The 24,323-nt window shown below is 46.7% G+C and overlaps 2 protein-coding genes across 3 annotated transcripts in view; one reads left to right on the forward strand and one right to left on the reverse strand.

The window, feature by feature from the left end:
• HIRA (histone cell cycle regulator) overlaps positions 1 to 24,323 on the reverse strand; it is a 378,609-nt gene that overhangs the window by 56,009 nt on the left and 298,277 nt on the right. The window contains exon 1 of one of the 2 annotated variants that reach the window (XM_083418182.1): positions 7,757 to 8,028. The exons of the other annotated variant lie outside the window; for it this stretch is intronic. Coding sequence (XP_083274308.1) covers positions 7,757 to 7,793 — 37 coding nt within the window. The 5' untranslated portion in view covers positions 7,794 to 8,028. Of the gene's footprint in view, positions 1 to 7,756; positions 8,029 to 24,323 lie in introns of those variants that run through there. 2 annotated transcript variants of the gene reach the window in all.
• MRPL40 (mitochondrial ribosomal protein L40) lies at positions 13,313 to 19,313 on the forward strand. Its single transcript, XM_083418427.1, has 4 exons — positions 13,313 to 13,472; positions 17,066 to 17,149; positions 17,768 to 17,923; positions 18,784 to 19,313. The coding sequence occupies exons 1-4, from the start codon at positions 13,402 to 13,404 to the stop codon at positions 19,091 to 19,093; spliced, it is 621 nt and encodes a 206-aa protein (XP_083274553.1). The 5' UTR covers positions 13,313 to 13,401; the 3' UTR covers positions 19,094 to 19,313.

Here is a 24,323-nt window from a genome sequence, read left to right on the forward strand (position 1 = left end):
GTTGGAAGTATCTCCACGGTGAACCTAGTGTTTTATTACTTAGGAAGGAGTGTGATATGTCTCTTAATACTACTTAATTTAGAGGCCTTCCGATTATTTCCTTTCTTACTACAGCAGTTCAGAGCTATGATGGCTGGATGAGGACAGATCTATGCCGTTATTTTCTACGGGCATCACTTTACAATCAGCTGTGCTAGCCAAATACCCTGCAATCAGCATTCTTATGAACAAGTTCATAGAATCATACAATCACAGAGTTGAAAGAGACCACAAGGGCCATCGAGTCCAACCCCCTGCCAAGCAGGAAACACCATCAGAGCACTCCTGACATATGGTTGTCAAGCCTCTGCTTAAAGACCTCCAAAGAAGGAGACTCCACCACACTCCTTGGCAGCAAATTCCACTGTCAAACAGCTCTTACTGTCAGGAAGTTCTTCCTAATGTTTAGGTGGAATCTTCTTTCTTGTAGTTTGGATCCATTGCTCCGTGTCCGCTTCTCTGGAGCAGCAGAAAACAACCTTTCTCCCTCCTCTGTATGACATCCTTTTATAGTTGCCTAGTTATAGTCATTTCCCTAATGACAGCTTGCCTTGGTTTGGAATGCTTGTGCAGTTTGGGCCAAAAAAATTTCCCGCAACTATCCAAGCTACAGCGTTCTAGCCCAAAGGCACGCCGCACAAAAGCACCAACCACAACAGTACATTACGCTGCAGGACCTAGCGTTTACTCTTCCATTTCCCCCTGAAGTCAATATCAACTGCCTTAAGGTACACATTCCAAAATGGTATGGCCCAGGTTGCTTTCTGTCACGTTATTTTCAGAGTTACAGGGTTCCCCACCTTTGAAGGGCTCATGTTGTTGTTGTTGTTGTTTAGTCATGTCCAACTCTTCGTGACCCCCTGGACCAGAGCACACCAGGCACTCCTGTCTTCCACTGTGAAGGGGTCATAACCAGGCTCAAACTAAGCCTTCTGCTATTAGCGTTTGGAAGTGTGCACTAGCATTCAAGGAAGGCAAGATGTGATCTAAAGTAGGTCACAACTAAGGCTGGGCGATATCTGGTTTTCAGCTTTGTGATATATCACCAGTTAAGCATGGCAATATACTGATATATCACAATGTCAGAAATAAGGATGGAGCTATGTAGAGGCATTGGCTGGCTTCATGTTTTTCCCCACATTGTGATTTTTGCATAGCACACGCGCACACACACACCATGGTCAAAAACTATGAAACCAATGTCACAATTTGGACTTCAAACCCGTTTTGGACACTATACTGATATACCATCACCCAGCCCTAGCCACAACAGCGGTTCTACCACAATCTCTTTCTGCTTGTATATTTGGTTTTTGTTTTGTTTTTAAAAGAGGAAATAAATGAGGAAGAAAAAGCACAGAAGCAACAGAAGGTGGAAGGAATTCTTTCTACCTTTGACACTGGTGCAGAAAACAAAATTTCAGTAGGTACAGCTTTTGGCCTAGCTAACAAATTGTACCTGCCAAGCCTATACAGTCACAACAAGAGGAATATAAAGAGTGTTAGAAACTCAGAAATATAAACTAATCACCAAATGGCACACCTTAAACCTAGGTTCCGGTCGCCACAATGGAATGTCTAGGCACCATTTATTTATTTATTTTACAATTAGAAGTATTCCCCCCCCCCCATTTCATTTCTATAGCGCTTTGTATTTTAAGGAATATTTTGGGGGTGGAACCCTCAAAGTGGTTTACAACACATTAAAATATCAAATAAAACAATCCAGAATAAAACCAATTCTAACTTTAAGTAAAATATTTCAGATCCTTCTACAACTGGCATTCGGCTTTCCCCATATTTATTTACCTACTTAATTTATATAGCTGGCCCAAAGCAGAAGTACTCTAGGAAGCCAGTGTAGGACCTGAGAGCTCAGGTTTCAAATCCCCACTCAGTCATGAAGCTAACTGGGTGACCTTGGCCAAGTCAAACCTTCTCAACCTACCTCACAGGGTCATTGTAGGGATTAACTGAGATGGTGGGGTAGTCTGTGAACCATGGACTCCTTATAAATGCAGTAAATGAGCTCTTCCTGCTTACTTGCTACAGGGGCCAACCAGATGGAGATGTCAGTTGCCAGCCTGGCATCTAGAGATCTCCACATGGTCACAATTGGACCCGTGCCAATAACAAACGAGCCGGGCTAATTTCTTACACTGGACTGAGGGCACTGTCTAGGTTTGGGCAATGCCTGGCAAACCCTATCCATAGCATCCTCAGTTCCATGACAGAAGAAAGCAGATAGATACCGTATTTTTTGCTCTATAAGATGCACTTTTCCCCTCCAAAAATTAAGGAGAAATGTGTGTACGTCTTATGGAGCGAATGCAGGCTCCATGGCTTCAGCGAAAGCAACGCGAAGCCTCCGGAGCGCAGCGGGAGCCCCCGTTGCGCTCCGGAGGCTTCGCGTTGCTTTCGCTGAAGCCTGGAGAGCGAGAGGGGTGGGTGCGCACCGATCCCTCTTGCTCTCCTGACTTCGCTTTGCTGGAGAGGCGCTGCACAGCTTTCCCTCTCTGTCTCTCCTGCCGCTTCGCTGAAGGGGCGCTGTGCAGAGAGGGAGATAATTTTTTTCCTTGTTCTCCCCCTCTAAAACCAGGTGCATCTTATGGTCGGGTGCGTCCTATAGAGCGAAAAATACAGTAAGTGTAGTAAATAAGTACACCTTGACACTTTGAAAGCATTATCATCAAAAGTCACACTAATTTTCTTTAAGGCATCCTCTCCCCACCCCCCAGGGATAGGTGATATCAAGAACACAGACTGCATCTGATACATTAAAAACTTAATCATTTTCCTTTCACTTGCTAAAACATCTGTGTTCACCTATCCACTTCGGAACTGGTACCTTCTTTTGCACTTTGTGAACCATGAAAACTTGCCACTTTTTGAAGGCCCAACACAAGATATTACTCAGACACTGAAGAGGACCACGGCATAAACCAATGCCTCTGAGCATTTTCAGTCGGAATTCTTGGCGTGGTTAATAGTGATCTTCAATATCAGCGACTTTGCTGGAGTCTTTTTTCGAAATCCACAAGCAACAGACCTCTAAAGCAGGCTTAACTCAAAAAGGGCAGCCCCGCTGGATCAGACTAAAGGTCTAATCTGGCGTTCTGCTTCCTACAGTGTCTGAATAGATCATAGATGTGAGCTTCCCAGAGGCCGGCAGGACATGAAACTCCTAGCCGAGGGATGCCAACCCCTGTATTCTTGCACGGAGGTCTTTGCCACATGACCCAACCTTTTCATTGGTGTGTATGTGTGTTTCAGAGTGGGAGCGGATCAGCCTTTACAACAAATTTCCAAAGGAGCTCTCAACTGCAGCATTATATATGAAATCACACAGAGATGCAACGTTAAGAGCATGAAACCTCTTCCACAAAGCATGGGGCTTCCGGTTAAGTAAGCTTGCTTCATAGACCAACTATTCTAGGCTATTGACAAAGAGTGATTTGAAAAGGGTAAGACAATGAATGCTGCTCAGTGTTAAATAGTAGAATGGGCAGGGACAGAACTATGTACCTATCCAGAATAAATTGAGGACATATGCGCCCTGGGAATTCCTTCCAACTTGCTCTAGCAGGGCTCTAGGTAAAGGGACCCCTGACCATTAGGTCCAGTCGTGGCCGACTCTGGGGTTGCGACACTCATCTCACTTTACTGGCCGAGGAAGCCGGCGTACAGCTTCCGGGTCATGTGGCCAGCAGAACTAAGCCGCTTCTGGCGAACCAGAGCAGCGCATGGAAACACTGTTTACCTTCCCGCCGGAGCGGTACCTATTTATCTACTTGCACTGGCGTGCTTTTGAACTGCTAGGTAGGTAGGAGCAGGGACCGAACAACGGGAGCTCACCCCGTCGCGGGGTTTCGAGCCGCCAACCTTCTGATCAGCAAGCCCTAGGCTCTGTGGGTTAACCCACAGCGCCACCCACATCCCTAGCAGGGCTCTAAAGCACCCCTAAACAACAGCAAGCTATCCTAACACTAAACCACCCTAAACACCAAAAGAAGTCGCACCAGTCTGTCTCTGCAGACCATCAGGTAAGGGGATATTTCTGAGACAAGGTAAATGACACAGTATCCAGCTGAACTTCTGCAGCATGTGGTAGGTGGGGTGGATTACTTCGCCCCTCTCTCCTCAAACACACAGACATCCAATTTCCTGTCCTTCCAGATTAAAGCTCAACTCTCTGATGCACTTGTCTCCCGTGCTGAATAAATGGACAGAGCAATGGTGACCCACTTTAGATGTTATTTAATCCAAGAAAACACATCCCCCCCACTGAAAAAAACACTTATTTTTACTGATGCTGTATGTAAAGAACAAAGTTTAATGCTGCAATCCTAACCCCACTTACCTGGGAGTAAGACCTGATGAATTCAACAGAACTTACTTCTGAGTAGACATGGCCAGGACTGTGCTGTAAGCACTGCCGAGTGTGCATGTAGCAGCAGCTCAGAAATCTGGGTGATGCACACCTGGCAAGGGGCTTTTAAAAAGTTATGCTCCGCGTCCTCAGACTATGTGCTTTCTTGTGTTCTGTGCATCGGGTAAATAATATTTAAATTGGGCATGGTCTGATGCAGTAAGGAGGTTTGCTATGCAACCCAATCAGTCTGCCTGGTCCAGTGGAACCATTTATTCACATCCTATAATCTAATTCTCTCTAAATGACAAAGCAACCAGACTTAGGAACCTCTCTGGTCCCAAGAGGAACAACAGCATTTTAAAAACTGTAGATCCTTTCTTTAACCTGATACACATTCCCACGTTCTTCACCATACAATCAGGCGTTACATATCAGAGCAAAGGTGGGGAACTGTATGCGACCCACAGTCCAAATCATTATCTCCCTTCTCACCTCCCCACTTGCCCCAGGCCACATTTGACAGGAAGATGGGGCTGCCCCACCAGTTAATCACCAGACATCACAGTGGAAAGTGTCAAGGATCAACTGATGGTCTCTGATCCTGTAAACTTAGTACTGTGAACAGCATTCTGCAAGTGCCAAGGATCAGCTGATTGCTGGAGCTTACCAAGTTAGGTCACTGTCACACAGCCATTTGGCGACATAAGCGACATATACATACACAGACACAGGTGGCGCTGTGGGTTAAACCACAGAGCCTAGGGCTTGCAGATCAGAAGCTTGGCGGTTCGAATCCCTGCAATGGGGTGAGCTCCTGTTGCTCGGTCCCTGCTCCTGTCAACCTAGCAGTTCAAAAGCACTGCCAAAGTCAAAGTGCAAGTAGATAAATAGGTACCAGTCTGGCAGGAAGGTAAACGGCGTTTCCGTGTGCTGCTCTGGTTCGCCAGAAGCGGCTTAGTCATGCTGGCCACATGACCCAGAAGCTGTACCCTGGCTCCCTCGGCCACTAAAGCGAGATGAGCGCCGCAACCCCAGAGTCGGTCATGACTGGACCTAATGGTCAGGGGTCCCTTTACCTTTACCTTTACACATACATACATACAAACATACATAATGGCCAACTGCTTTGCAGTGCCCGCAAACCCTGTTTCTGCTCAGCTACATCTTTACCTGCAACACACCTGATCAGGTGTATGGGAGGTACCTATGACCTGATCAAAATGGCCTCAAGGCTCAAACAACATGATGACCCCACTCCACCCCCACAAGCCCTGTTTCCCATGGCTGTCATGGGGTATGATTATACTGAAGCAGTATGCTATTAACACCTACTTAAAGTAGCACAGAAAAGCTCTTTCCTTGCCCTGCTCCTTTCGCAAACTGTCAGATTAAGGGCTTGCAGTTGACATCTTGTAAAACTTACTTAGCTTAATGCAAAGAGCTCTATGTTGTTGCTTTGCTTTCCAAGCTGCACAAGTGCAGTAAAGACTTGAGCCAGCAGGTCTTTAGAGCCGTCTTACCCCAAAATGGCAACTAGGCATCCCGTTTTGGCAACTGTAACCTTGGTTTAAGGAGCCATTTGGCACCTAGCTTTGTATTTTATATATGTATATGTATATGCAGGGATACATTGCCATTTATGTATATGTATATGTATATGCAGGTAATACATTGCCATTTAAAGCGGAATAAGCTATACCTCTGGGATTCGGGTGGCGCTGTGGGTTAAACCACAGAGCCTAGGACTTGCCGATCAGAATGTTGGTGGTTCGAATCCCCGCAACGGGGTGAGCTCCTATTGTTCGGTCCCTGCTCCTGCCAACCTAGCAGTTCGAAAGCATGAAGTGCAAGTAGATAAACAGGTACCACTCCGGCGGGAAGGTAAATGGCGTTTCCATGCTCTGCTTTGGTTCACCAGAAGCGGCTTAGTCATGCTGGCCACATGACCCTGAAGCTGCATGCCAACTCCCTCGGCCAATAAAGCAAGATGAGCGCCGCAACCCCAGAGTCGGCCACGACTGGACCTAATGGTCAGGGGTCCCTTTACCTTTATACGTATATGTATATATGAGTTTCCAACACTGCATATGTTCAGAAACTTTCAGAGATTGCCCTGTGTGTCCCAAAGTATGGTCTGAAGGCATGCGGAGCCACTACTTTTCTAAAGCCTGAATTCCATGATGGAAGTAAGATGTAATGTAAATGCAAGGAAACAAAACAAGTAAAAACCTTACTCAGAGAAAGTCACGTTCACTGAACTGCACCCTGGAAACCCCTATCTGTTTCACACCAAGTGCGTGGGGTATGCCCAATGGATACCTCAGTAATAAAGAGAAGGGGCCACCACTCTGCAGATGCTGAGAGATCCTTCGGAGACAGATTGACAACCTGATTCAATGCAAATCAGGTTCCTAGGTGTGTGCTGTGGAACACCTGTCAGCTGCATTGGGACTTCCTCAGCAACGAAAAAAGGAGTGACTCTACACATGCCCAGATATCCCTCGGCTTCTCCTCCAGCTGAGGATTCTGCACATGCTCTGAGTCAACCCTAATTCTTTAGGAGGAGAAGAGGTGTGTTTGTATGTGAAACTCCGCACATGCCCAGATATCCCTTGACTTCTCTGGAGCCCAACCCAACTCCTTTAGGGGGAGAACAGGGGTGGGTGGGTGTGAAACTCTGCACATGCTCAGAGATCTCTCAGCTTCTCTGGAGCCCTACCGTAGAAGGCTACACATGCTCCAAGCCAACCCTAATTCTTTAAAAGGAATTAGGTGTGTGAGAGAGAGAAACTCTGCACATGCTCAGAGATCCCTTGAGCTGCACATGCTCCAAGCCAAGCCTAATTCTTTAGGAGAAGAACAGGTGGGTGGGGGTGGAACTCTGCACATGCTCAGAGATCTCTCAGCTTCTCTGGAGCCCTACCGTAGAAGGCTACACATGCTCCAAGCCAACCCTAATTCTTTAAAAGGAGAACAGGTGTGTGTGTGTGTTTGTGTGTGTGAGAAACTCTGCACATGCTCAGGGATCCCTTGAGCTGCACATGCTCCAAGCCTAATTCTTTAGGAGAAGAACAGGTGGGTGGGGGTGGAACTCTGCACATGCCCTGAGATCCCTCCAGCTGCACATGCTCTGAGCCAACCCTACCCCTTTAGCAGGAGAACAGGTGTGTGCGGAACTCTGCACATGCTCAGCCCTCCCCCTGCTTCTCCGGGGCAGGGCACATGCACAGAATCCGAGAGCACCTCCCCAGCGCCTTGGGCGTGGGGTGGGGTGCGTGGGTGGGCTCTCTGCACATGCTCTCGCACACCTTGCCCGAGAAGCCCCCCCGTCCCCCTCTGGCTCACCGCTGTGGTTGACCCAGGTCGGCTTCAGGAGCTTCATTTTCCTCCTCCTCCTCCTCCTCTTCTTCCTCCTCCTCCTCCGCCTCCTCCCGCCGCTCGGGTGCCTGGGCCTCCGTGTTGAGGGCGGCTGCAGGTCGGGGCAGGCTCCGCGAGGCTGGCGAGGGAGCTGCGGGTGCTGGTGGCGGCGGAAGGCAGGCGAGGGCTGGGGAGTCGCTGCCGCCGCCGCCGCCGCCGCCGCTGGCCTCACAGCCGGCGCCCCGCCGCCATGGGCTGCCACCCTCCTCCTGCGCTCGCCCCGCTCCCACCACCGGCCGCTTCCTCCTCCGCCGCCGCCGCCGCCTCACGGGAGCTCCATCCCGGCCGCCCGTCCCGCCAGCCGCCCCTTCTGCCTCCGCCCGGCAGCATCCCCCGCTCCCGGCGGCTCCCCGGCAACGCCGGAAGTCAGCGGAGGGCGACGACCTAAGCGGCCCGGCGGGAAACAAGAGGCGACGCCCAGGGAGGAGGCCGGGGGCCGGGGAGGGAAAAGGGCGGCTGGGCTCCCTCGCTCGCTCGTGGGGACGGGGCGATATCCAGTGGGAGGAAGGGGAGAGCAGCTGCAGCCAACTAGCTCCCTGGGCTCCCCTTTCCCGAGAGGTGGGTGGGCTGCTGGGGTGCAGTTAGGGGTCCCTCCTGTGCTGTATGAGACAGGATTGTCCCTTATTCCAATTGGAAAATGCTGTCTCCTGTTTGTTTGTTTGTTTGTTTGTTTCTCTCTCTCTCTCTCTCTGTCAAGTCGTGGGTCTTCTCCGCGTGTCTGGAAGGGTGTGTGAAAGGTCCAGAGGTTGCATTATTATTATTATTATTATTATTATTATTATTATTAAAGGTCCAGTCGTGACGGACTCTGGGGTTGCAGCGCCATCTCACTTTATTTTTTTCATTTAAAAATTTTTCCCTTAAGGTTTTTTTCCCTTAAAATTTTTTTAGGGCCCCCAAGAGATTGGGGCCTTAAGCTATAGCTTGTTTAGCTTATACGTAAATCTGGCACTGGCTGGAGTGCAATTAGGGGTTCCTCCTGTGCTGTATATGAGACAGGATTATCCCTTATTCCAATTGGAAAATGCTGTCTCCTGTTTATTTATTTATTTATTTATTTCTCTCTCTTTCTCTCTGTCAAGTCGTGGGTCCTCTCCGCGTGTCTGGAAGGGTGTGTGAAAGGTCCAGAGGTAGCATTATTATTACCAATTTACCATGGGGCAGAAGCAGGGCCGGATTTAGGTTTGATGAGGCCCTAAGCTACTGAAGGGAATGGGACCCTTTATATGTCCTTTGCCAACAACAAATTGTCGCTTTTTTTTTTTTGTCTTGAATATCTGCTATATGGTAATTTACGGACCTAATCGGTATCTAAAGCTATTTGCACATGCGGAATGTAGGCGCCCTATATATAGAAAGGAGCAAACCAGTGATATTTTAGGGAGCAGGCTAGCAGGTGGGACCCAATACTTACATCATAGGAGCATACACAACACAAAACACTGTTGCTGTATGTAGGTTTTTTTTTTAATTTGTTTTTTATCTTATATTTTGGAAATGTGCATCCTGTGGTTTTTTCCTTCAATTTTTTTGGGGGCCCCCCAAGAGAGTGGGGCCCTAAGCTATAGCTTTTTTAGCTTATACGTCAATCCGGCACTGCTCCTGTGCTGTATGATACAGGATTGTCCCTTATTCCAATTGGAAAAGGCTGTCTCCTTTTTCTATTTCTCTCTCTCTCTTTCTTTCTCTCTGCCAAGTCGTGGGTCCTCTCCACATGTTTGGAAGGGTGTGTGAAAAGTCCAGAGATAGCATTATTATTATTATCAATTTACCATGGGGTGGGAAGGTTCACAGACTATGAAGGACCTGCTCACAAATTTATTGACAGCTGCACAAATTATTATAGCCAGGAAGTGGAAAGGGCAAGCAGAATATAAAATGGAAGAATGACATAAAGAGGTGTGGGATATAGCTATTAATGATAAATTCACATGTACCATTTAAGGTAAGACGGGGGATATGCAGGAGAAATGATTTTGAGGAGATATGGAGGGTGTTTGTAGAATTTGTACTGTTAAAACGGAAAGGGGTCAAACCATCGCCAGAGGTGTTGAAATTTTGCGAGGTTGGATAGTTACAATGGAATGGTCTCGGTGGTGGGGTGCACATTTTTATTCTTATTTATTTATGATTATTTCTTTGTCAAAGTAAAACGAGGAGGAGGAGGAAAGAAAGGTCATGTAGTTCAGCTCTGGGTAGCCAAGCACAGACAGATTGGCAATTTTTCTCACACGTGTGTGTATGTGTGTGTGACAAAGTCCAGAGGGGTCATCCTGTCAGGCTGCAACAGATTGGAATGGATTGCTTTGAATTGACTTCAGGACCAGAGGCAAAACAAAATCAATGACATGACACACACCCCTCCAACTGCCCCACCCTAGCAATTGTTTCTGAAATGGTGCATTTGGATATTGCCATTGTTGCCAGGGTTGCCAACACCGGTAGGTCAGGAGGATAGGAGTTGGAGTCCGACACAAATCCAGATGGTGGGAGCTGGGAGTCCAACACAAATCCTCACTCCTGGGGTATGAAGTTGCTTCAAGACCTGCTATATTGGGAAACCTGTGGTCCTCCAGATACTGCAGGAGGACACACCCCACACCCAGCTCTCTCATCATCTCCAACTATTGGACTTGCTATCTGGGACCGAGTGCATTGGGAGTCCAACAAGATCTAGAAGGCCACAGGTGTATGAAGTTTCTTCAAGACCTGCCTGCTGCCCTCTAAGTGCTGCAGGAACCAACATTGGGAGATGGGAGCCCAGCAACATCCTGGATATAGCAGGTCTTGAAATGCCTTCATATATCAGTTGTGGACCTCCAGTTGTTGCACGGCTACAGCTTCCATCATCCCTGGCTGTTGATTATGCTGGGTGGGGCTGGTGGAAGTTGGAGTCCAAGAGTGACTGAAGAGCACCACAGGCTCTCGATCTCTGCTATATATGTACTGTTGACTTCCTCACAATCCCAGTTGGTATTATTCCCCATAGTCTAGATGGAGACTTTAGGCTGAGAGAGGACAGGGAGACAGCACAGACACACCCCACCTGAAGCAAATAATAAATAAAGAAACCTTTTGTAATTTTTTTCTCCTCTATAATTCTATGATTTTATGAAGGACTTGACTGACTAATTATTGACTTGTACAATTTTGTGCATGTTTACTTAGAAGTAAGTTGTTTTAATTTCAATTAAACTTAACCACAACTGAGACCAAGAGTGTTCAGGTAGCTCTGCATTAATTCTATTTTAATCATCCTAAAAACTGACTAATAAAGTCTTTGAATCTCATATATCCCAAATCATAATCCATAGAATTACATAAACTTTATTTATATACTTTACAACATCTCATAAAGTATCTAACACCTTTTGAAGAATATGCTGCTGTGTGCAAAAATATAATAAAGGATTCCCAATTCTGTATATGTTTCTGTTGGCCACCTTAAACTTTATCATTGCAACATATCATTGCAACTTTTATTTCCATTCAACCATTGTCAAAATTTAATATTTAATATTTGCATAACAAAGCTTGATGCCAACATTCATATAGATCGTCATATACACAAATGATGTTGGTTGATTGGCAGGTGGAAATGATTTGGGAGAAATGGCATTGCAGGCCAAATTGGACGCTCTAGTCAGCCAAGACTGGCCTGCAGGCCAAAGGTTCCCCACCCTGATATACAACATGAACTCTCAGAAATGTTCAGGTATGGTTTAAAATAAATAAATAAATTGGTTTTCTCTTTGTACTTGCATTTTTATTTCCATTACCTCTTATGGTATCCAACATTTATTTGCCTTGGTGCATTTCCACCATAAATAAAATATAAAAAAAACCTTTCATTATTAGATTCACATTTTTTGCATCTCTGGTCTAAATTTATAGCACCTGCTATGCTATAACAAATCTCTCATATACTAGTGGACAATGAAAAAGCATGAGTCACTTTTCATACACAGTACAGTACAGCATACTTCCAGATATCACACATTATGAACACTGGTCTGAGCCTGGCCCATCTCCTTATCAAAGAGATTAAAAATGTTGCGCAACAGAGGAACAACAGAGGAATCTCACGCCCAATCCATTGTGCAACGAAGTTACCAGCGACCTTATGCGTTCTCTTGTGCAACAATGTTATTCCAGCACAAAACATTCTTGAGCGAAACAAGAATACCATTAAGTGACTTCAACAGTGTTGCATTGAATATAACAAAAAATGTTACCCTTCCAGACCAACACAGCTATGTGACTTCCTCCAGCTGTTATTGGACTCCAATTCCCATCATCCCTGACCATTGGGCATGCTGACTGTGCCTGGTGAAAGTCGCAATCCAATCATGTTGGTTCCTCCTCTCTGCTCTAGAACTGTAACTTTCCCATGTGCAACAAATATTGTTCCCCCTCATATGCAAATGAATGCAGATTTACTAAGTCGACTACAACATATAATGAACTGACTACAATCCTTATATAGACTTTCCAGGCAGCTAATCCCATTGAACACTGTGGAATGCATTTTTCGGTTTACATTACATGAAATTGTCCTATTAAAAATAAGATTACAGACCTTTCTTAAACGGTATTTAAAGGGAATTGATTTAGACTGCAATGCTATGCACAGGAGTAAGTCCCACCAACTCAGTGGGGTTTTAACTTCTGGGTGGATATTGATAGGACTGCGCCAAATGTGCTTAGAACTGGTACCACAAAGTGTGACATATTGCATTTATAGAAAAATTAGCCACTAACCCCCAAATTGTGCATTTTACATGGTACATCGAAGACAGACAAATTAACTTCAAACTGGAGCTTTTTAAAAATTAATTATAAAGAAGACAATCCACAACATCCTTCCTCATACTATGTTAAAATCAGGAATACTTTACATCTGTATTACTAATTCATTCCCAACACGTACATTGTGCTTACTTGTGATGATCCTCTTCTATCTTGCCATGTAAGCAGTTTTCTTGGTCTTATTTATCTTGTCTTCTACTGTAATTGAGTTTTGCTGAAGTGTTATTATGGAGGATGCCCTGTGCACTGCTTGCTAACATTTTAGAATTATTATTTTGGAGGGGGTCAGTGGCAAACAGCCTTTTTCGTTCCATTGTTACTTGTTGCACTCACCAACCTTTGCAACCGCCTTTTAAAAAATGGCAAATATCTGTACTGCTTTTTTAATTAATCTGTACCTGGATATGATTCTTCAAAGTAAATACATATATACAACAACAACAGCTAAAGAATTGGAGCCTGGGGTTTCTACTGTTCCCTAGATTAATATACAGTAACCTGAACCCCCCCAAAGTCTGGGACAGCCAATAAAAGAATGGAAGACAACCTGTAGAGATAAAGCTCTTTTATTAACGGAAAACAACTCCAAACCGAGTCGGTTTCCCCCCTCCCGGAACCTTTGTGCCAGGGCTCGTGTGTTGGGAGGACCTCAATGGCGGCAGGACCCTTGTGCAACGCCGGAAGTGTCCCCCTTCCGGAACGGAGAGACCTGGTGCGCTGCTGCACTTGGGAAGGTTCTCTGCGCTGAAGAGCGGAGAAGAGGCATGTTGGGCCAGGTTGTCGCTTCTGGGGCGCTGAGCCTCCTTCGCAGCGGGGCAGGAAGCTCTTTACTTAGGTAGGGGGCAGGGTAGTTTTTTTGTGTTGAATATATGCTATATGGTAATTTATGGACCTAATAGATTTTGCACATAACAAAATATGTATTTTATCAAAGTAATTGTTGAACTGAAATACAACTAAGAAGAAGTATATTAATAGGTAAAGGTAGAGGGACCCCTGACCATTAGGTCCAGTCGTGGCCGACTCTGGGGTTGCAGCGCTCATCTCACTTTATTGGCCAAGGGAGCCGGTGTACAGCTTCCAGGTCATGTGGCCAGCATGACTAAGCCGCTTCTGGCGAACCAGAGCAGCAGAGTGGTACCTATTTATCTACTTGCACTTTGACGTGCTTTCGAACGGCTAGGTTGGCAGGAGCAGGGACCGAGCAACGGGAGCTCACCCCGTCACGGGGATTTGAACCGCCAACCTTCTGATCGGCAAGCCCTAGGTTCTGTGGTTTAACCCACAGTGCCACCCGCGTCCCTAATATATTAATAGTGAAATACAATTAAGAAGAAGTATATTAATAGTGAAATAATTATTAAGCTCTAACTTAAATAGTGCCATTTTAGTGCCATTACCTTCCGTTAAGAGTTTGGGTGTAATCCTTGACGCCTCCCTTTCCATGGAGGCGCAAGTTACAGCAACAGCCAAGGCAACATTTTTCCACCTTTGCCGCATCAAGCAGTTGGTCCCTTACCTTTCCCCCCCTGACCTGGCCACAGTGATCCATGCGACGGTCATCTCCAGGCTTGACTACTGTAATTCGCTCTACGCGGGGCTGCCCTTGAAGCTAACCCAGAAACTCCAGAGGGTGCAGAATGCTGCAGTGAGGCTCCTCACGGGGTCTCTGCCATGGGAGCATATTCACCCAGTGCTTTTCAAACTGCACTGGCTCCCGGTGGAGTACAGGGTCAGATTTAAGGTGCTGCTTTTGACCTTTAAAGCCCTTCACGGCCTAGGACCCTTGTACCTACGGGACCGCCTCTCCTGGTATGTCCCACAGAGAGCCTCAAGGTCCATAAATAGCAACACCCTAGTGGTCCCGGGCCCTAAGGAAGTTAGATTGGCTTCAACCAGAGCCAGGGCCTTTTCAACTCTGGCTCCAGCCTGGTGGAACGCTTTGCCTCATGAGACCAGGGCCCTACAGGATCTGATTTCTTTCCGCAGGGCCTGTAAGACAGAGTTGTTCCGCCTGGCCTTTGGCTTGGAGCCAATTTGATTCCCTCTCTCTTTCTTTTTTCCTTTCCTGCTCCTCCTGCGATGAGGCTACATTTTAATATTTTAATATTTCAATATTTTAATGTTGTATTTTAATGTTGTTTTTAAGTTGTAATCATTCAACTTGTTTTTATTATTGCTTGTAAGCCGCTCTGAGCCTGGCCTTGGCTGGGGAGCGCGGGGTATAAATAATAAAATTATTATTATTATTATTAAAATGATTGGGGGCCCATTACTTACATCTGGCTTCCTCAAACTCGGCCCTCCAGATCTTCTGAGACTACAGTTCCCATCATCCCTGACCACTGGTACTCCTAGCTAGGGATCATGGGAGTTGTAGGCCAAAAACATCTGGAAGGTCGAGTTTGAGGAAGCCTGACTTACATCATAGGAGGCTACACAACAGAAAACACTGTTGCTGTATGTAGGTTTTACAGTGGTGCCCCGCAAGACGAATGCCTCGCAAGACGGAAAACCCGCAAGACGAAAGGGTTTTCCGTCTGCAGAGGCGCTTCGCAGGACGAATTTCCCTATGGGCTTGCTTCGCAAGACGAAAAATGACGAAAAAAATTGATATTTTTTTTTTGCTCCAAAACCCCTTATTTTGAATCGCTAAGCTGCTAAAAGCATTTTAGCAGCAAAACCGCTAATCCCCCACCACTTAAAAAGCCATTTTTAGCCCTTAAATCGCCAATAGCGCTAATAGCGCTACTCCGTCAATGGGCTTGCTTCGCAAGACGAAAAAACCGCAAGACGAAAAGACTCGCGGAACGGATTCTTTTCGTCTTGCGAGGCACCACTGTATTTGATTTGTTTTTTATCTTATGTTTTGGAAATGTTCATCCAGGTTTTTTTTCCCGTTTAATTTTTTTGGGGGGCCCCCAAGAGAGTGGGGCCCTAAGTTATAGTTTGTTTAGCTTATACATAAATCCAGCACTGGATGGGGGGCAGGATGGGAGGGCTGATCCATCCATCATCTGTCAAAAGGAAAACGTTTCCTCATGTGTATCCAGATACATAAATGGTGTGCCTGCTAATATCAGGCCAAGAATCCGTATAGACCAGCATCCTTTTTCCAACATTGAGCTTGCAAGAAAATTAGTAGCCATGGCCTGTGGTTTGCCATTCAAGCAGGGTAAACTGCACTGGGGCATGGAGGTGCATTTTTAAAACAGGGTGGTGTTTTTTTAAAAAAAGATTTAGATCATTGTCTGAATCATTCAGGCTGGAATAGTACAGTCAGTAGAGCATGAGGCTCTTGATCTCAGGGTTGAGGGTTCAAGCCCCATGTTAGGCTAAATATTTCTGCAGTTAGGTAAAGGTAAAGGACCCCTGGATGGTTAAGTCCAGTCAAAGGCGACTGTGGGGCTGTGGCGCTCATCTCGCTTCAGGCCAAGGGAGCCGGTGTTTGTCCACAGGCAGCTTTTCTGGGTCACGTGCCCAGCATGACTAAACTGATTCTGGTGCAACGGGACACTGTGACGGAAAGCAGAGCACATGGAAACACTGTTTACCTTCCAGCCGCAGTGGTACCTATTTATCTACTTGCACTGGCATGCTTTCCTTTGGCAGGAGCTGGGACAGACCAATGAGAGCTCACCCCGCCACTAGGATTGGAACCGCCAAACTTCCGATCGGCAAGCCAAGAGCAGGGGTCAGCAAACTTTTTCAGCAGGGGACTGGTCAGTTGTCCCTCAGACCTTGTGGGGGCGGGGCGGACTATATTTTGAAAAAATAATAATGAACAAATTCCTATGCCCCACAAATACCCCAGAGGTGCATTTTAAATAAAAGGGCACATTCTACTCATGTAAAAACACGCTGATTCCCAGGCTGGCCGCAGGCGGATTTAGAAGGCGATTGGGCCAAATCCAGCCCCTGGGCCTTAGTTTGCCTACCCATGCTCAGTGGTTTGGACCACAGCGCCACCCGCGTCCTTCTTTTGTGTATTGCAGGGGCTTGGATGTGATGACCCTTGTGACACCTTCCAAGTTGCTACTTATTGACAGTTTCAAATACTCAGGTTGCTCCTGGGACATTGCTGTGCACTGGGCAAATGGTGAGACACCATTGCTCAGTCCAGCCCGCAGTGGCTATGCGACACAAAAAATGAAAAAAGACCTGATGGGCCCCATTATGCCTTAGCTTCAGTAAGTTGGTTTGAAACATTTGCAAACAGGAGTAGAAGAAATGACCATCACAGAAGTTAAGAAGGGTTTGCAGTTGGGTTTGTCACTGGAAGTTGCCCACGATTGGGGCGCCAGGGGCACAAAGATGGCATAGAGGAGGTTGAGCTAGATTTAAATGGGGTGTTGGGTGATGTCTGTAATCTTTGCTATTGCGTGCTATATAAATATTGGAATGAACGAAATATTGCTTTTTTCTTAGTTCTCAGCTAATCTGGAATGTTCAAGGTCGAGCGAACCACTGGCAGTCTTCACTTCTTGGACTGAGGGCAGCACTACCTATGAGGTAAAACCCAAGTCAGCTTCGATCTTATAGGCACACAACAAGCCTGTGGGAGTGAGTGTGACTGGCCCAAGGTCACCAGTGAGCTTTGTAGCTGAGTGGGGAACTGAATCCAGGTCTCCCTGGACCTAGTCCGACAATCTCAGGGTTGTGGGTTTGAGCCCCTTGTTGGGCAAATAGATTCCTACATTGCAGGGGGGTTCTAAGGCGAAAATTTAAGTCACATTTACCTGGGAGTCAACCCAGCTGAATACGGCGAGACTTATTTTCAAATAAACATGTGTAGCATTGTTCATTTAAGAAGAGTTCCGTGTATTTCATGGATGATCAAATAAAACAGGGAAGGGAAACCTGTTGCCTCTCCAGATGTAGTTGGACTCCGACTACCATCCAACATGGCCAGTGGGCAGAGATGATGGGATTTGTAGTCCAGTGTCTGGAAGGATACAAGCTCACCAATCCTGCAATATAACGTATAGGTTGAAATGTTTTCGGTCCATCCTGTTTTCGAAACCATCAAGGTTCAGAGTCATTGTTGGTATGTAGCATATAGTTGGCCTGAGTGATAATATTGCATGCCTATAATAATAACCCTTTGAAGTGTTTTTCTCTCCCCATTAGAGCAGAACCAAGGAAGAAGAAGAAGGTGGATCAAAAGAGAGATATAGCCATAAGAGACCGGTTGAGGAAGAAAATAAAAAAATTACAAAAAGCCCCTCAAGAACTAATTCCTATTGAAGACTTTATAACACCGTTCAGATTTCTAGATGAAAAAAGGTAATCATCAGTGATTCCCATGCATAACAGTGTGGCTGCAATTGCTTCTTTTCCAGAGATTCAATGTCAGTTTGGCTTAAGAAATGTTAGCACTCGTAGTTTCACCTTCTGAAACAAGGATTGACAGCTTAGGGACTTGTGCAGGTCTTGTAAAAAAAATCTTCCAACTGGTTGGCCCCAAGTTGCAACTGTTTTGTTTTTTAGGAAGGGACTAGACAAAATGGTGGGGGACGCGGGTGGCGCTGTGGGTAAAAGCCTCAGCGCCTAGGGCTTGCCGATCGAAAGGTCGGCGGTTCGAATCCCCGCGGCGGGGTGCGCTCCCGTTGCTCGGTCCCAGCGCCTGCCAACCTAGCAGTTTGAAAGCACTCCCGGGTGCAAGTAGATAAATAGGGACCGCTTACTAGCGGGAAGGTAAACAGCGTTTCCGTGTGTGGCTCTGGCTCGCCAGAGCAGCAATGTCATGCTGGCCACGTGACCCGGAAGTGTCTCCGGACAGCGCTGGCCCCCGGCCTCTTGAGTGAGATGGGCGCACAACCCTAGAGTCTGTCAAGACTGGCCCGTACGGGCAGGGGTACCTTTACCTTTACCTTTAGACAAAATGGTGGTCAGCTGCAAAGGGGATTCAGATATTTAATTTGGCACATCTTACCTGAGAATCTTCTGCTATTCTATTCTATTTAATGCAACAAATAATTTTAGTAGCCGTGACCGTGGTTTTATTGTATGTCTGTGCCCGACGATTTTTATGGTTATTGTTGTTTTTTCTTGTTTCTTTTGTTCTCCTTCTGAATGATGCCATGGCCTATGCCTAGTGGAATAAAAAGTTTAATTGGAAATTGTGTTTTGTTTTTCTCTTTTAGGGTGCGAGACACCCCTCCGCTCTCCCCCGAGGAAAGCGAAAGGCGAGCTCTGCTTATGAAGAAGTGGTCACTTTACAAGCAAAAGCAGCATGAGGCGGAGAAAGGTATAATCAAATCCCTTGTGGATGCCCAGGAGGCAGCATTAAAAGAACTGCGCCTTGAATCGGAGGAACTGTACGAGGCAGCAATTCAGCGAGACGATGGTCTGTTCCCTTTTGAGAGACAGGAGCTTATGCACTCACCGCCGCTGCCTAAGTATGAGGCTCCCGAAGGAAAATGTGTCGACGTCACCAAAGTATATACACAGTGATTTGGAAGCGTTGCCAAGGAACTACTAGAAGATTCAGCAAATGCAAAACACAATGGCATGAACAATGTGCGGTCATTCATTACTTCTGAATTACCAGAAACGAATAGAACACATCACAAGAGCAAGCCTCCCTTTTAGAATAGGGTACATTCTAGACATCCACTATCCTTCTCTCTCTTTGTGCAAAGAATATGTGACATAAACAACATTTTTATGATGATTTTTCCCGCCATTTTTTCCTGATTAGTAGCCAACGTCTGGTCTGGCAGCTGTTGTGTGGAGTACAACTCCCATCGTTCCTCACTGTTGGTTATGCTGTTTGGGGCTGATGGAAATTGATTGGCTAGCCACCTTTGCTCTGAGCACCAGCTTGGACAGAATGTGTTCAGCTAGGATATGTTATTGGGTCTACATTCTAAGTAAAGCTATGCGAGGAGGGGGAGGGAAGGGTTCTTTCCTTCTTCTCATAGCAACCCCTCTCAAGCCACACCCCACAACAAGGACTCTGGGAATTGCAAAGATGGAGAGGTCGGGAGATTGTACATCCCATGGAGTTACCAACCGTTTTGAATTTTGAGAGTGTGCTGGGGACACCAGTCCCCAAACAGCTGCCACGGGAGGGTGGCATAACACATGGTCGGCATATATTGGTGAAGCTTTCCCCATAATCGTATTTCCTATGAGAAGAGGCTTAACCAACCTCTTGTATGTTATGTAAGCGGCAACAGCGCATTAAGGGCGAGAGGGAAACAGCAGCTCCTTAGGGCCTTGGGATTCCTATCACTTGGGGTTCAAACAACTCACGCACCAATCACAGCTCTGGACACTCATTGTCTAAAAACACAGACAGGAAGTAACAACCAGGCTCCCTCATTTCACAAAAATCCCTTGGAAGGATTTCTGCACATTTTGCTTCATGGGAAGGCTAGGTAAAGGTAAAGGGACCCCTGACCATTAGGTCCAGTCGTGGTCGACTCTGGGGTTGCGGCGCTCATCTCGCTTTATTGGCCGAGGGAGCCGGCGTACAGCTTCCGGGTCATGTGGCCAGCATGACTAAGCCGCTTCTGGCGAACCAAAGCAGCGCATGGGAACACTGTTTACCTTCCCACTGGAGTGGTACCTATTTATCTACTTGCACTTTGACATGCTTTCGAACTGCTAGGTTGGCAGGAGCAGGGACCGAGCAACGGGAGCTCACCCTGTTGTGAGGATTCGAACTGCCAACCTTCTGATCGGCAAGTCCTAGGCTCTGCGGTTTAACCCACAGCGCCACCCGCGTCCCATGGGAAGGCTAGAGACCTTTTAAAAAATGAAAACACGAGTCTGCGGCTCATGTCAGGGTGCCAAATGAAGGTCTTCCCCAGGTCCCACAGCACCAGGTTAGCAGCCCCGGCTTTAGCACATATTCAGAACGTATGCGCTGCATTTGTAGTACAGTCAAACCTCAGTTGTCGAACGTAATCCGTTCCGGAAGACCGTTCAACTTCCGAAACGTTCAACAACCAGGGATCAAAGGGCGGTCAGCAAAGTCATAGAATCATAGAATTATAGAGTTGGAAGAGACCACAAGGGCCATCGAGTCCAACCCCCTGCCAAGCAGGAAACACCATCAGAGCACTCCTGACATATGGCTGTCAAGCCTCTGCTTAAAGACCTCCAAAGAAGGAGACTCCACCACACTCCTTGGCAGCAAATTCCACTGTCAAACAGCTCTTACTGTCAGGAAGTTCTTCCTAATGTTTAGGTGGAATCTTCTTTCTTGTAGTTTGGATCCATTGCTCCGTGTCCGCTTCTCTGGAGCAGCAGAAAACAACCTTTCTCCCTCCTCTATGTGACATCCTTTTATATATTTGAACATGGCTATCATATCACCCCTTTTCTCTCAATGGAGAGAAAAGAAAAAAATTCCCCAGAAGCCGTTCAGCTTCCAAAAACTGTTCAAAAACAGCAGCAGTTACTTCCCGGTTTTTTGGTGTTTGGGTGCCAAAGTGTTCCAAAACGGAGGTGTTTGGGAGCTGAGCTATGACTGTACACACAAAATTCTAAACCACCTCCACTCGCCGTGTACAAATCTACAGGATTGTGTCCATTGTAGCCCTGTCCTGAAAGTCAGTGATATTCTGACGGTACTGTTTAGAACATTGTTGCACGAGGGAAAACAGGGTGCCAGAGGACAGCTCACAACATTAAATAAAGCCCGTTAGCCGTGACAGTTAAATGCTACTTTCACGTTCGGAGACAATATACCTCTTAACTAGCGAGTATGGGGACTTGTAACAGGGTTATCTCCCCAAAATTATCCCTTTAACACACTGTTTACTAAATAGTTCAGAACAGATTGTACTTTAAAAAAAATATCGAGCACCACTATAGTGAAGTATATGGTTGCTGTGAGCATGGGTTTATGGCTGAGAACTCTTCTATACAGCACAGTGTTAGGATTCCATAGAAGGCATTGCCCAGAAGTCCAACACCTGGTATTCCAGGGCCTCATCATTTGGGTTTGTCTTCATCCAGAGGCAGATACCAGCTTACGGGAGGACCTTTCCTCAAGTTCCACACTGGAGCATACTTCTGTTTCTCCATCACCCGCTCTCTTTCGCTCTTGCATAGGGAGTCCTTGAAAAAGACAGAATCATCAATAATAATAACTATTATTCATACAATGCCCTCAGTGAGCATGGTGCTATGCAGAACAGAAGATCTCGGGTTCAAGCTGGGGTCTCCAGGTAGGGCTTGAAACAACTGTGAAATCCTGGAGAGCTGGATAGGCGTCTCAGGGTAGGCGTTCCTAACCCAGGCAGGCCAGTGGTCCCAGCTGGTAAAATAAAGCTTTGTCTGCAATCTTAGAATCATAGAGTTGAAGGGGCCACAAGCGTCATCTATTCCAACCCCTTGTAGGAAACCTCTGCCCAAAATGGGATGTGAATCCATAACACTGAGATCAAGAGTCTCAGGCTCTACCAACTGAGCTATCTTGTAGGTCATGGCTCACTGGTAGAACGCCTGCTTTGGGTGCAGAAGGTCCCAGCTTCAACCTCCAGGTAGGACTGGGAAAAACTGGCATACTGGAGCTGCTGCCAGTGTAGACAGTACTGACTGATGGACCCATGGTCTGACTCAGTGTAAGACAGCTTTCTATGTCCCTCAGTATTAAGGGGAGGATGGAGCTGCGTCTGCAAAATGTCCCAGGTTCAATCCCCAGCACCTCCAGGTAAGGGTTAGGGGAAAGCACCTGTGCGAAATGGTGGGGAGCGGCTGCTAATCAGTGTTGATGTACATCGGGGGGGGGGCTTGTGGTCGATGGGATGGGGGAATCTACTGGTTAAATATCTGGGTTATCGGTAGATCAGTAAGGGGTTCCGACTCCCCATAGTAACAACAAAAACACAATTTTGGTTCGTGATTTTATACTTGTAAACCGCTTAGAAGCTGTCTTGGCAATTTAGTGGTATATAAAGGAACTAATAAACAACAATACAGTGGTACCTCGGGTTACATCCTCTTCAGGTCACATACGCTTCAGATTACAGACGCCACTAACCCAGAAATATTACCTCGGGTTAAGAACTTTGCTTCAGGTTGAGAGCAGAAATTGTGCAGCGGCGGTGCAGCGGCAGCAGGAGGCCCCATTAGCTAAAGTGGTGCTTCAGGTTAAGAACAGTTTCAGGTTAAGAACAGACCTCCGGAACGAATTAAGTACTTAACCCTGAAGGCAGCCCTGTTTAGGGAAGTTTTAAATATTTAATGCTGTATTGTTTTTAACACTTGATTGGAAGCCGCCTAGAGTGGCTGGGGAAACTCAGCCAGATGGGCGGGGTATAAATAATAAATTATTATTATTATTATTATTACCCGAGGTACCACTGTAATAGTTGATTAAAAAATTATGCTACTACAATAAAGCAAACCTGCGCTTTGTCCCTTGGCATACCTTAGCTTCTGAACTTTTCATCTTCTCCCATGCTTTGCAGTTCTCATAATCTCTCTTCCACTGCTTACAGGAAGGCGCCTCTCCATAGGTATAGTAGTAATGGAACAGATTTGGGATGCTCTTGCAATGTTTCCATTCAGACCAGTAGTCATTGCAGGCTCGTGGGGGCTGCCAAACATACACACAAAATACCGTATATAAGCAAGGAATCAACGCTCGTCTACAGGGCAGAGAGGACCATAGAAACTGCAACAAAGTGCTCTTCTGTTCCAGGTGCCTTCACAGACCTGCTGAAAGAGGCAGTTATTAAACCGCTTCTTAAAAAAACAACTTTGGACCTAGCCATCATGGCCAACTATCACCCAGCCTCAAATCTTCCATTCTTGGGCAAGGTGATTGAGCATGTGGCCGTTGAACAACTCCAGACACGCCTGGAGGATGCAGACCATTTGGATCCCTTTCAATCGGGATTCAGGCCTCATCAAGAAACTGCCTTGGTCACAATGGTCGATGATTTCTGGCAGGCCAAGACTGAGGTGAAAGCTGTTCCCTGGTCCTGCTGGATCTCTCAGCGGCTTTTGACACCATTGATCATGACATCCTTATGGGCCATCTGAAGGAGTTAGGAGCTGGGGGCACTGTTATACAGTGGTCCCGCTCCTTCCTCCTGGGCCGCGTCCAGAAAGTGGGGGGGGGGTGAGTGTTTGGACCCCTGGGCTCTCATTTGTGGGGTGCCTCAGGGTTCTATCCTCTCCCCCAAGCTTTTTAACATCTACATGAAGCTGCTGGGAGAGATAACCAGGGGGTTTGGGCTGGGTGTTCATCAGTATGCAGATGATACCCAGCTCTACCTCTCCTTCAAATCAGAACCAGTGAAGGCAGTGAAGGTCCTGTGTGGGTCTGAAGCGGTTGGTGGGTGGCTGGCAGCTAACAGATTGATGTTGAATCCTGACAAGAAGTGCTGTTATTGGGGACAGGGGGCGGACCCCTGGTCCTGAACGGGATAATCATGCCTCTGAAAGACCAGGTGCGCAGCCTGGGAATCACTGGACTCACAGCTGTCCATGGAGGCACAGGTGAATTCTGTGTCCACAGCAGCTCCATCTGGTACCCAGGCTGAGACCCTACCTGCCTGCAGGTGCATGCTCTGGTTATCTCCTGCTTGGACTACTGCAATGCGCTCTACGTGGGGCTACCTTTGAAGGTGACCCGGAAACTGCAATTAATCCAGAATGCGGCAGCTAGACTGGTGACTGGGGGTGGCCGCTGAGACCACATAACACCGGTTCTGAAAGA

The sequence above is a fragment of the Podarcis tiliguerta genome (genome assembly GCF_965153285.1).
Source record: "Podarcis tiliguerta genome assembly, chromosome: 16".
NCBI classification, from domain to species: Eukaryota; Metazoa; Chordata; class Lepidosauria; order Squamata; family Lacertidae; genus Podarcis; species Podarcis tiliguerta.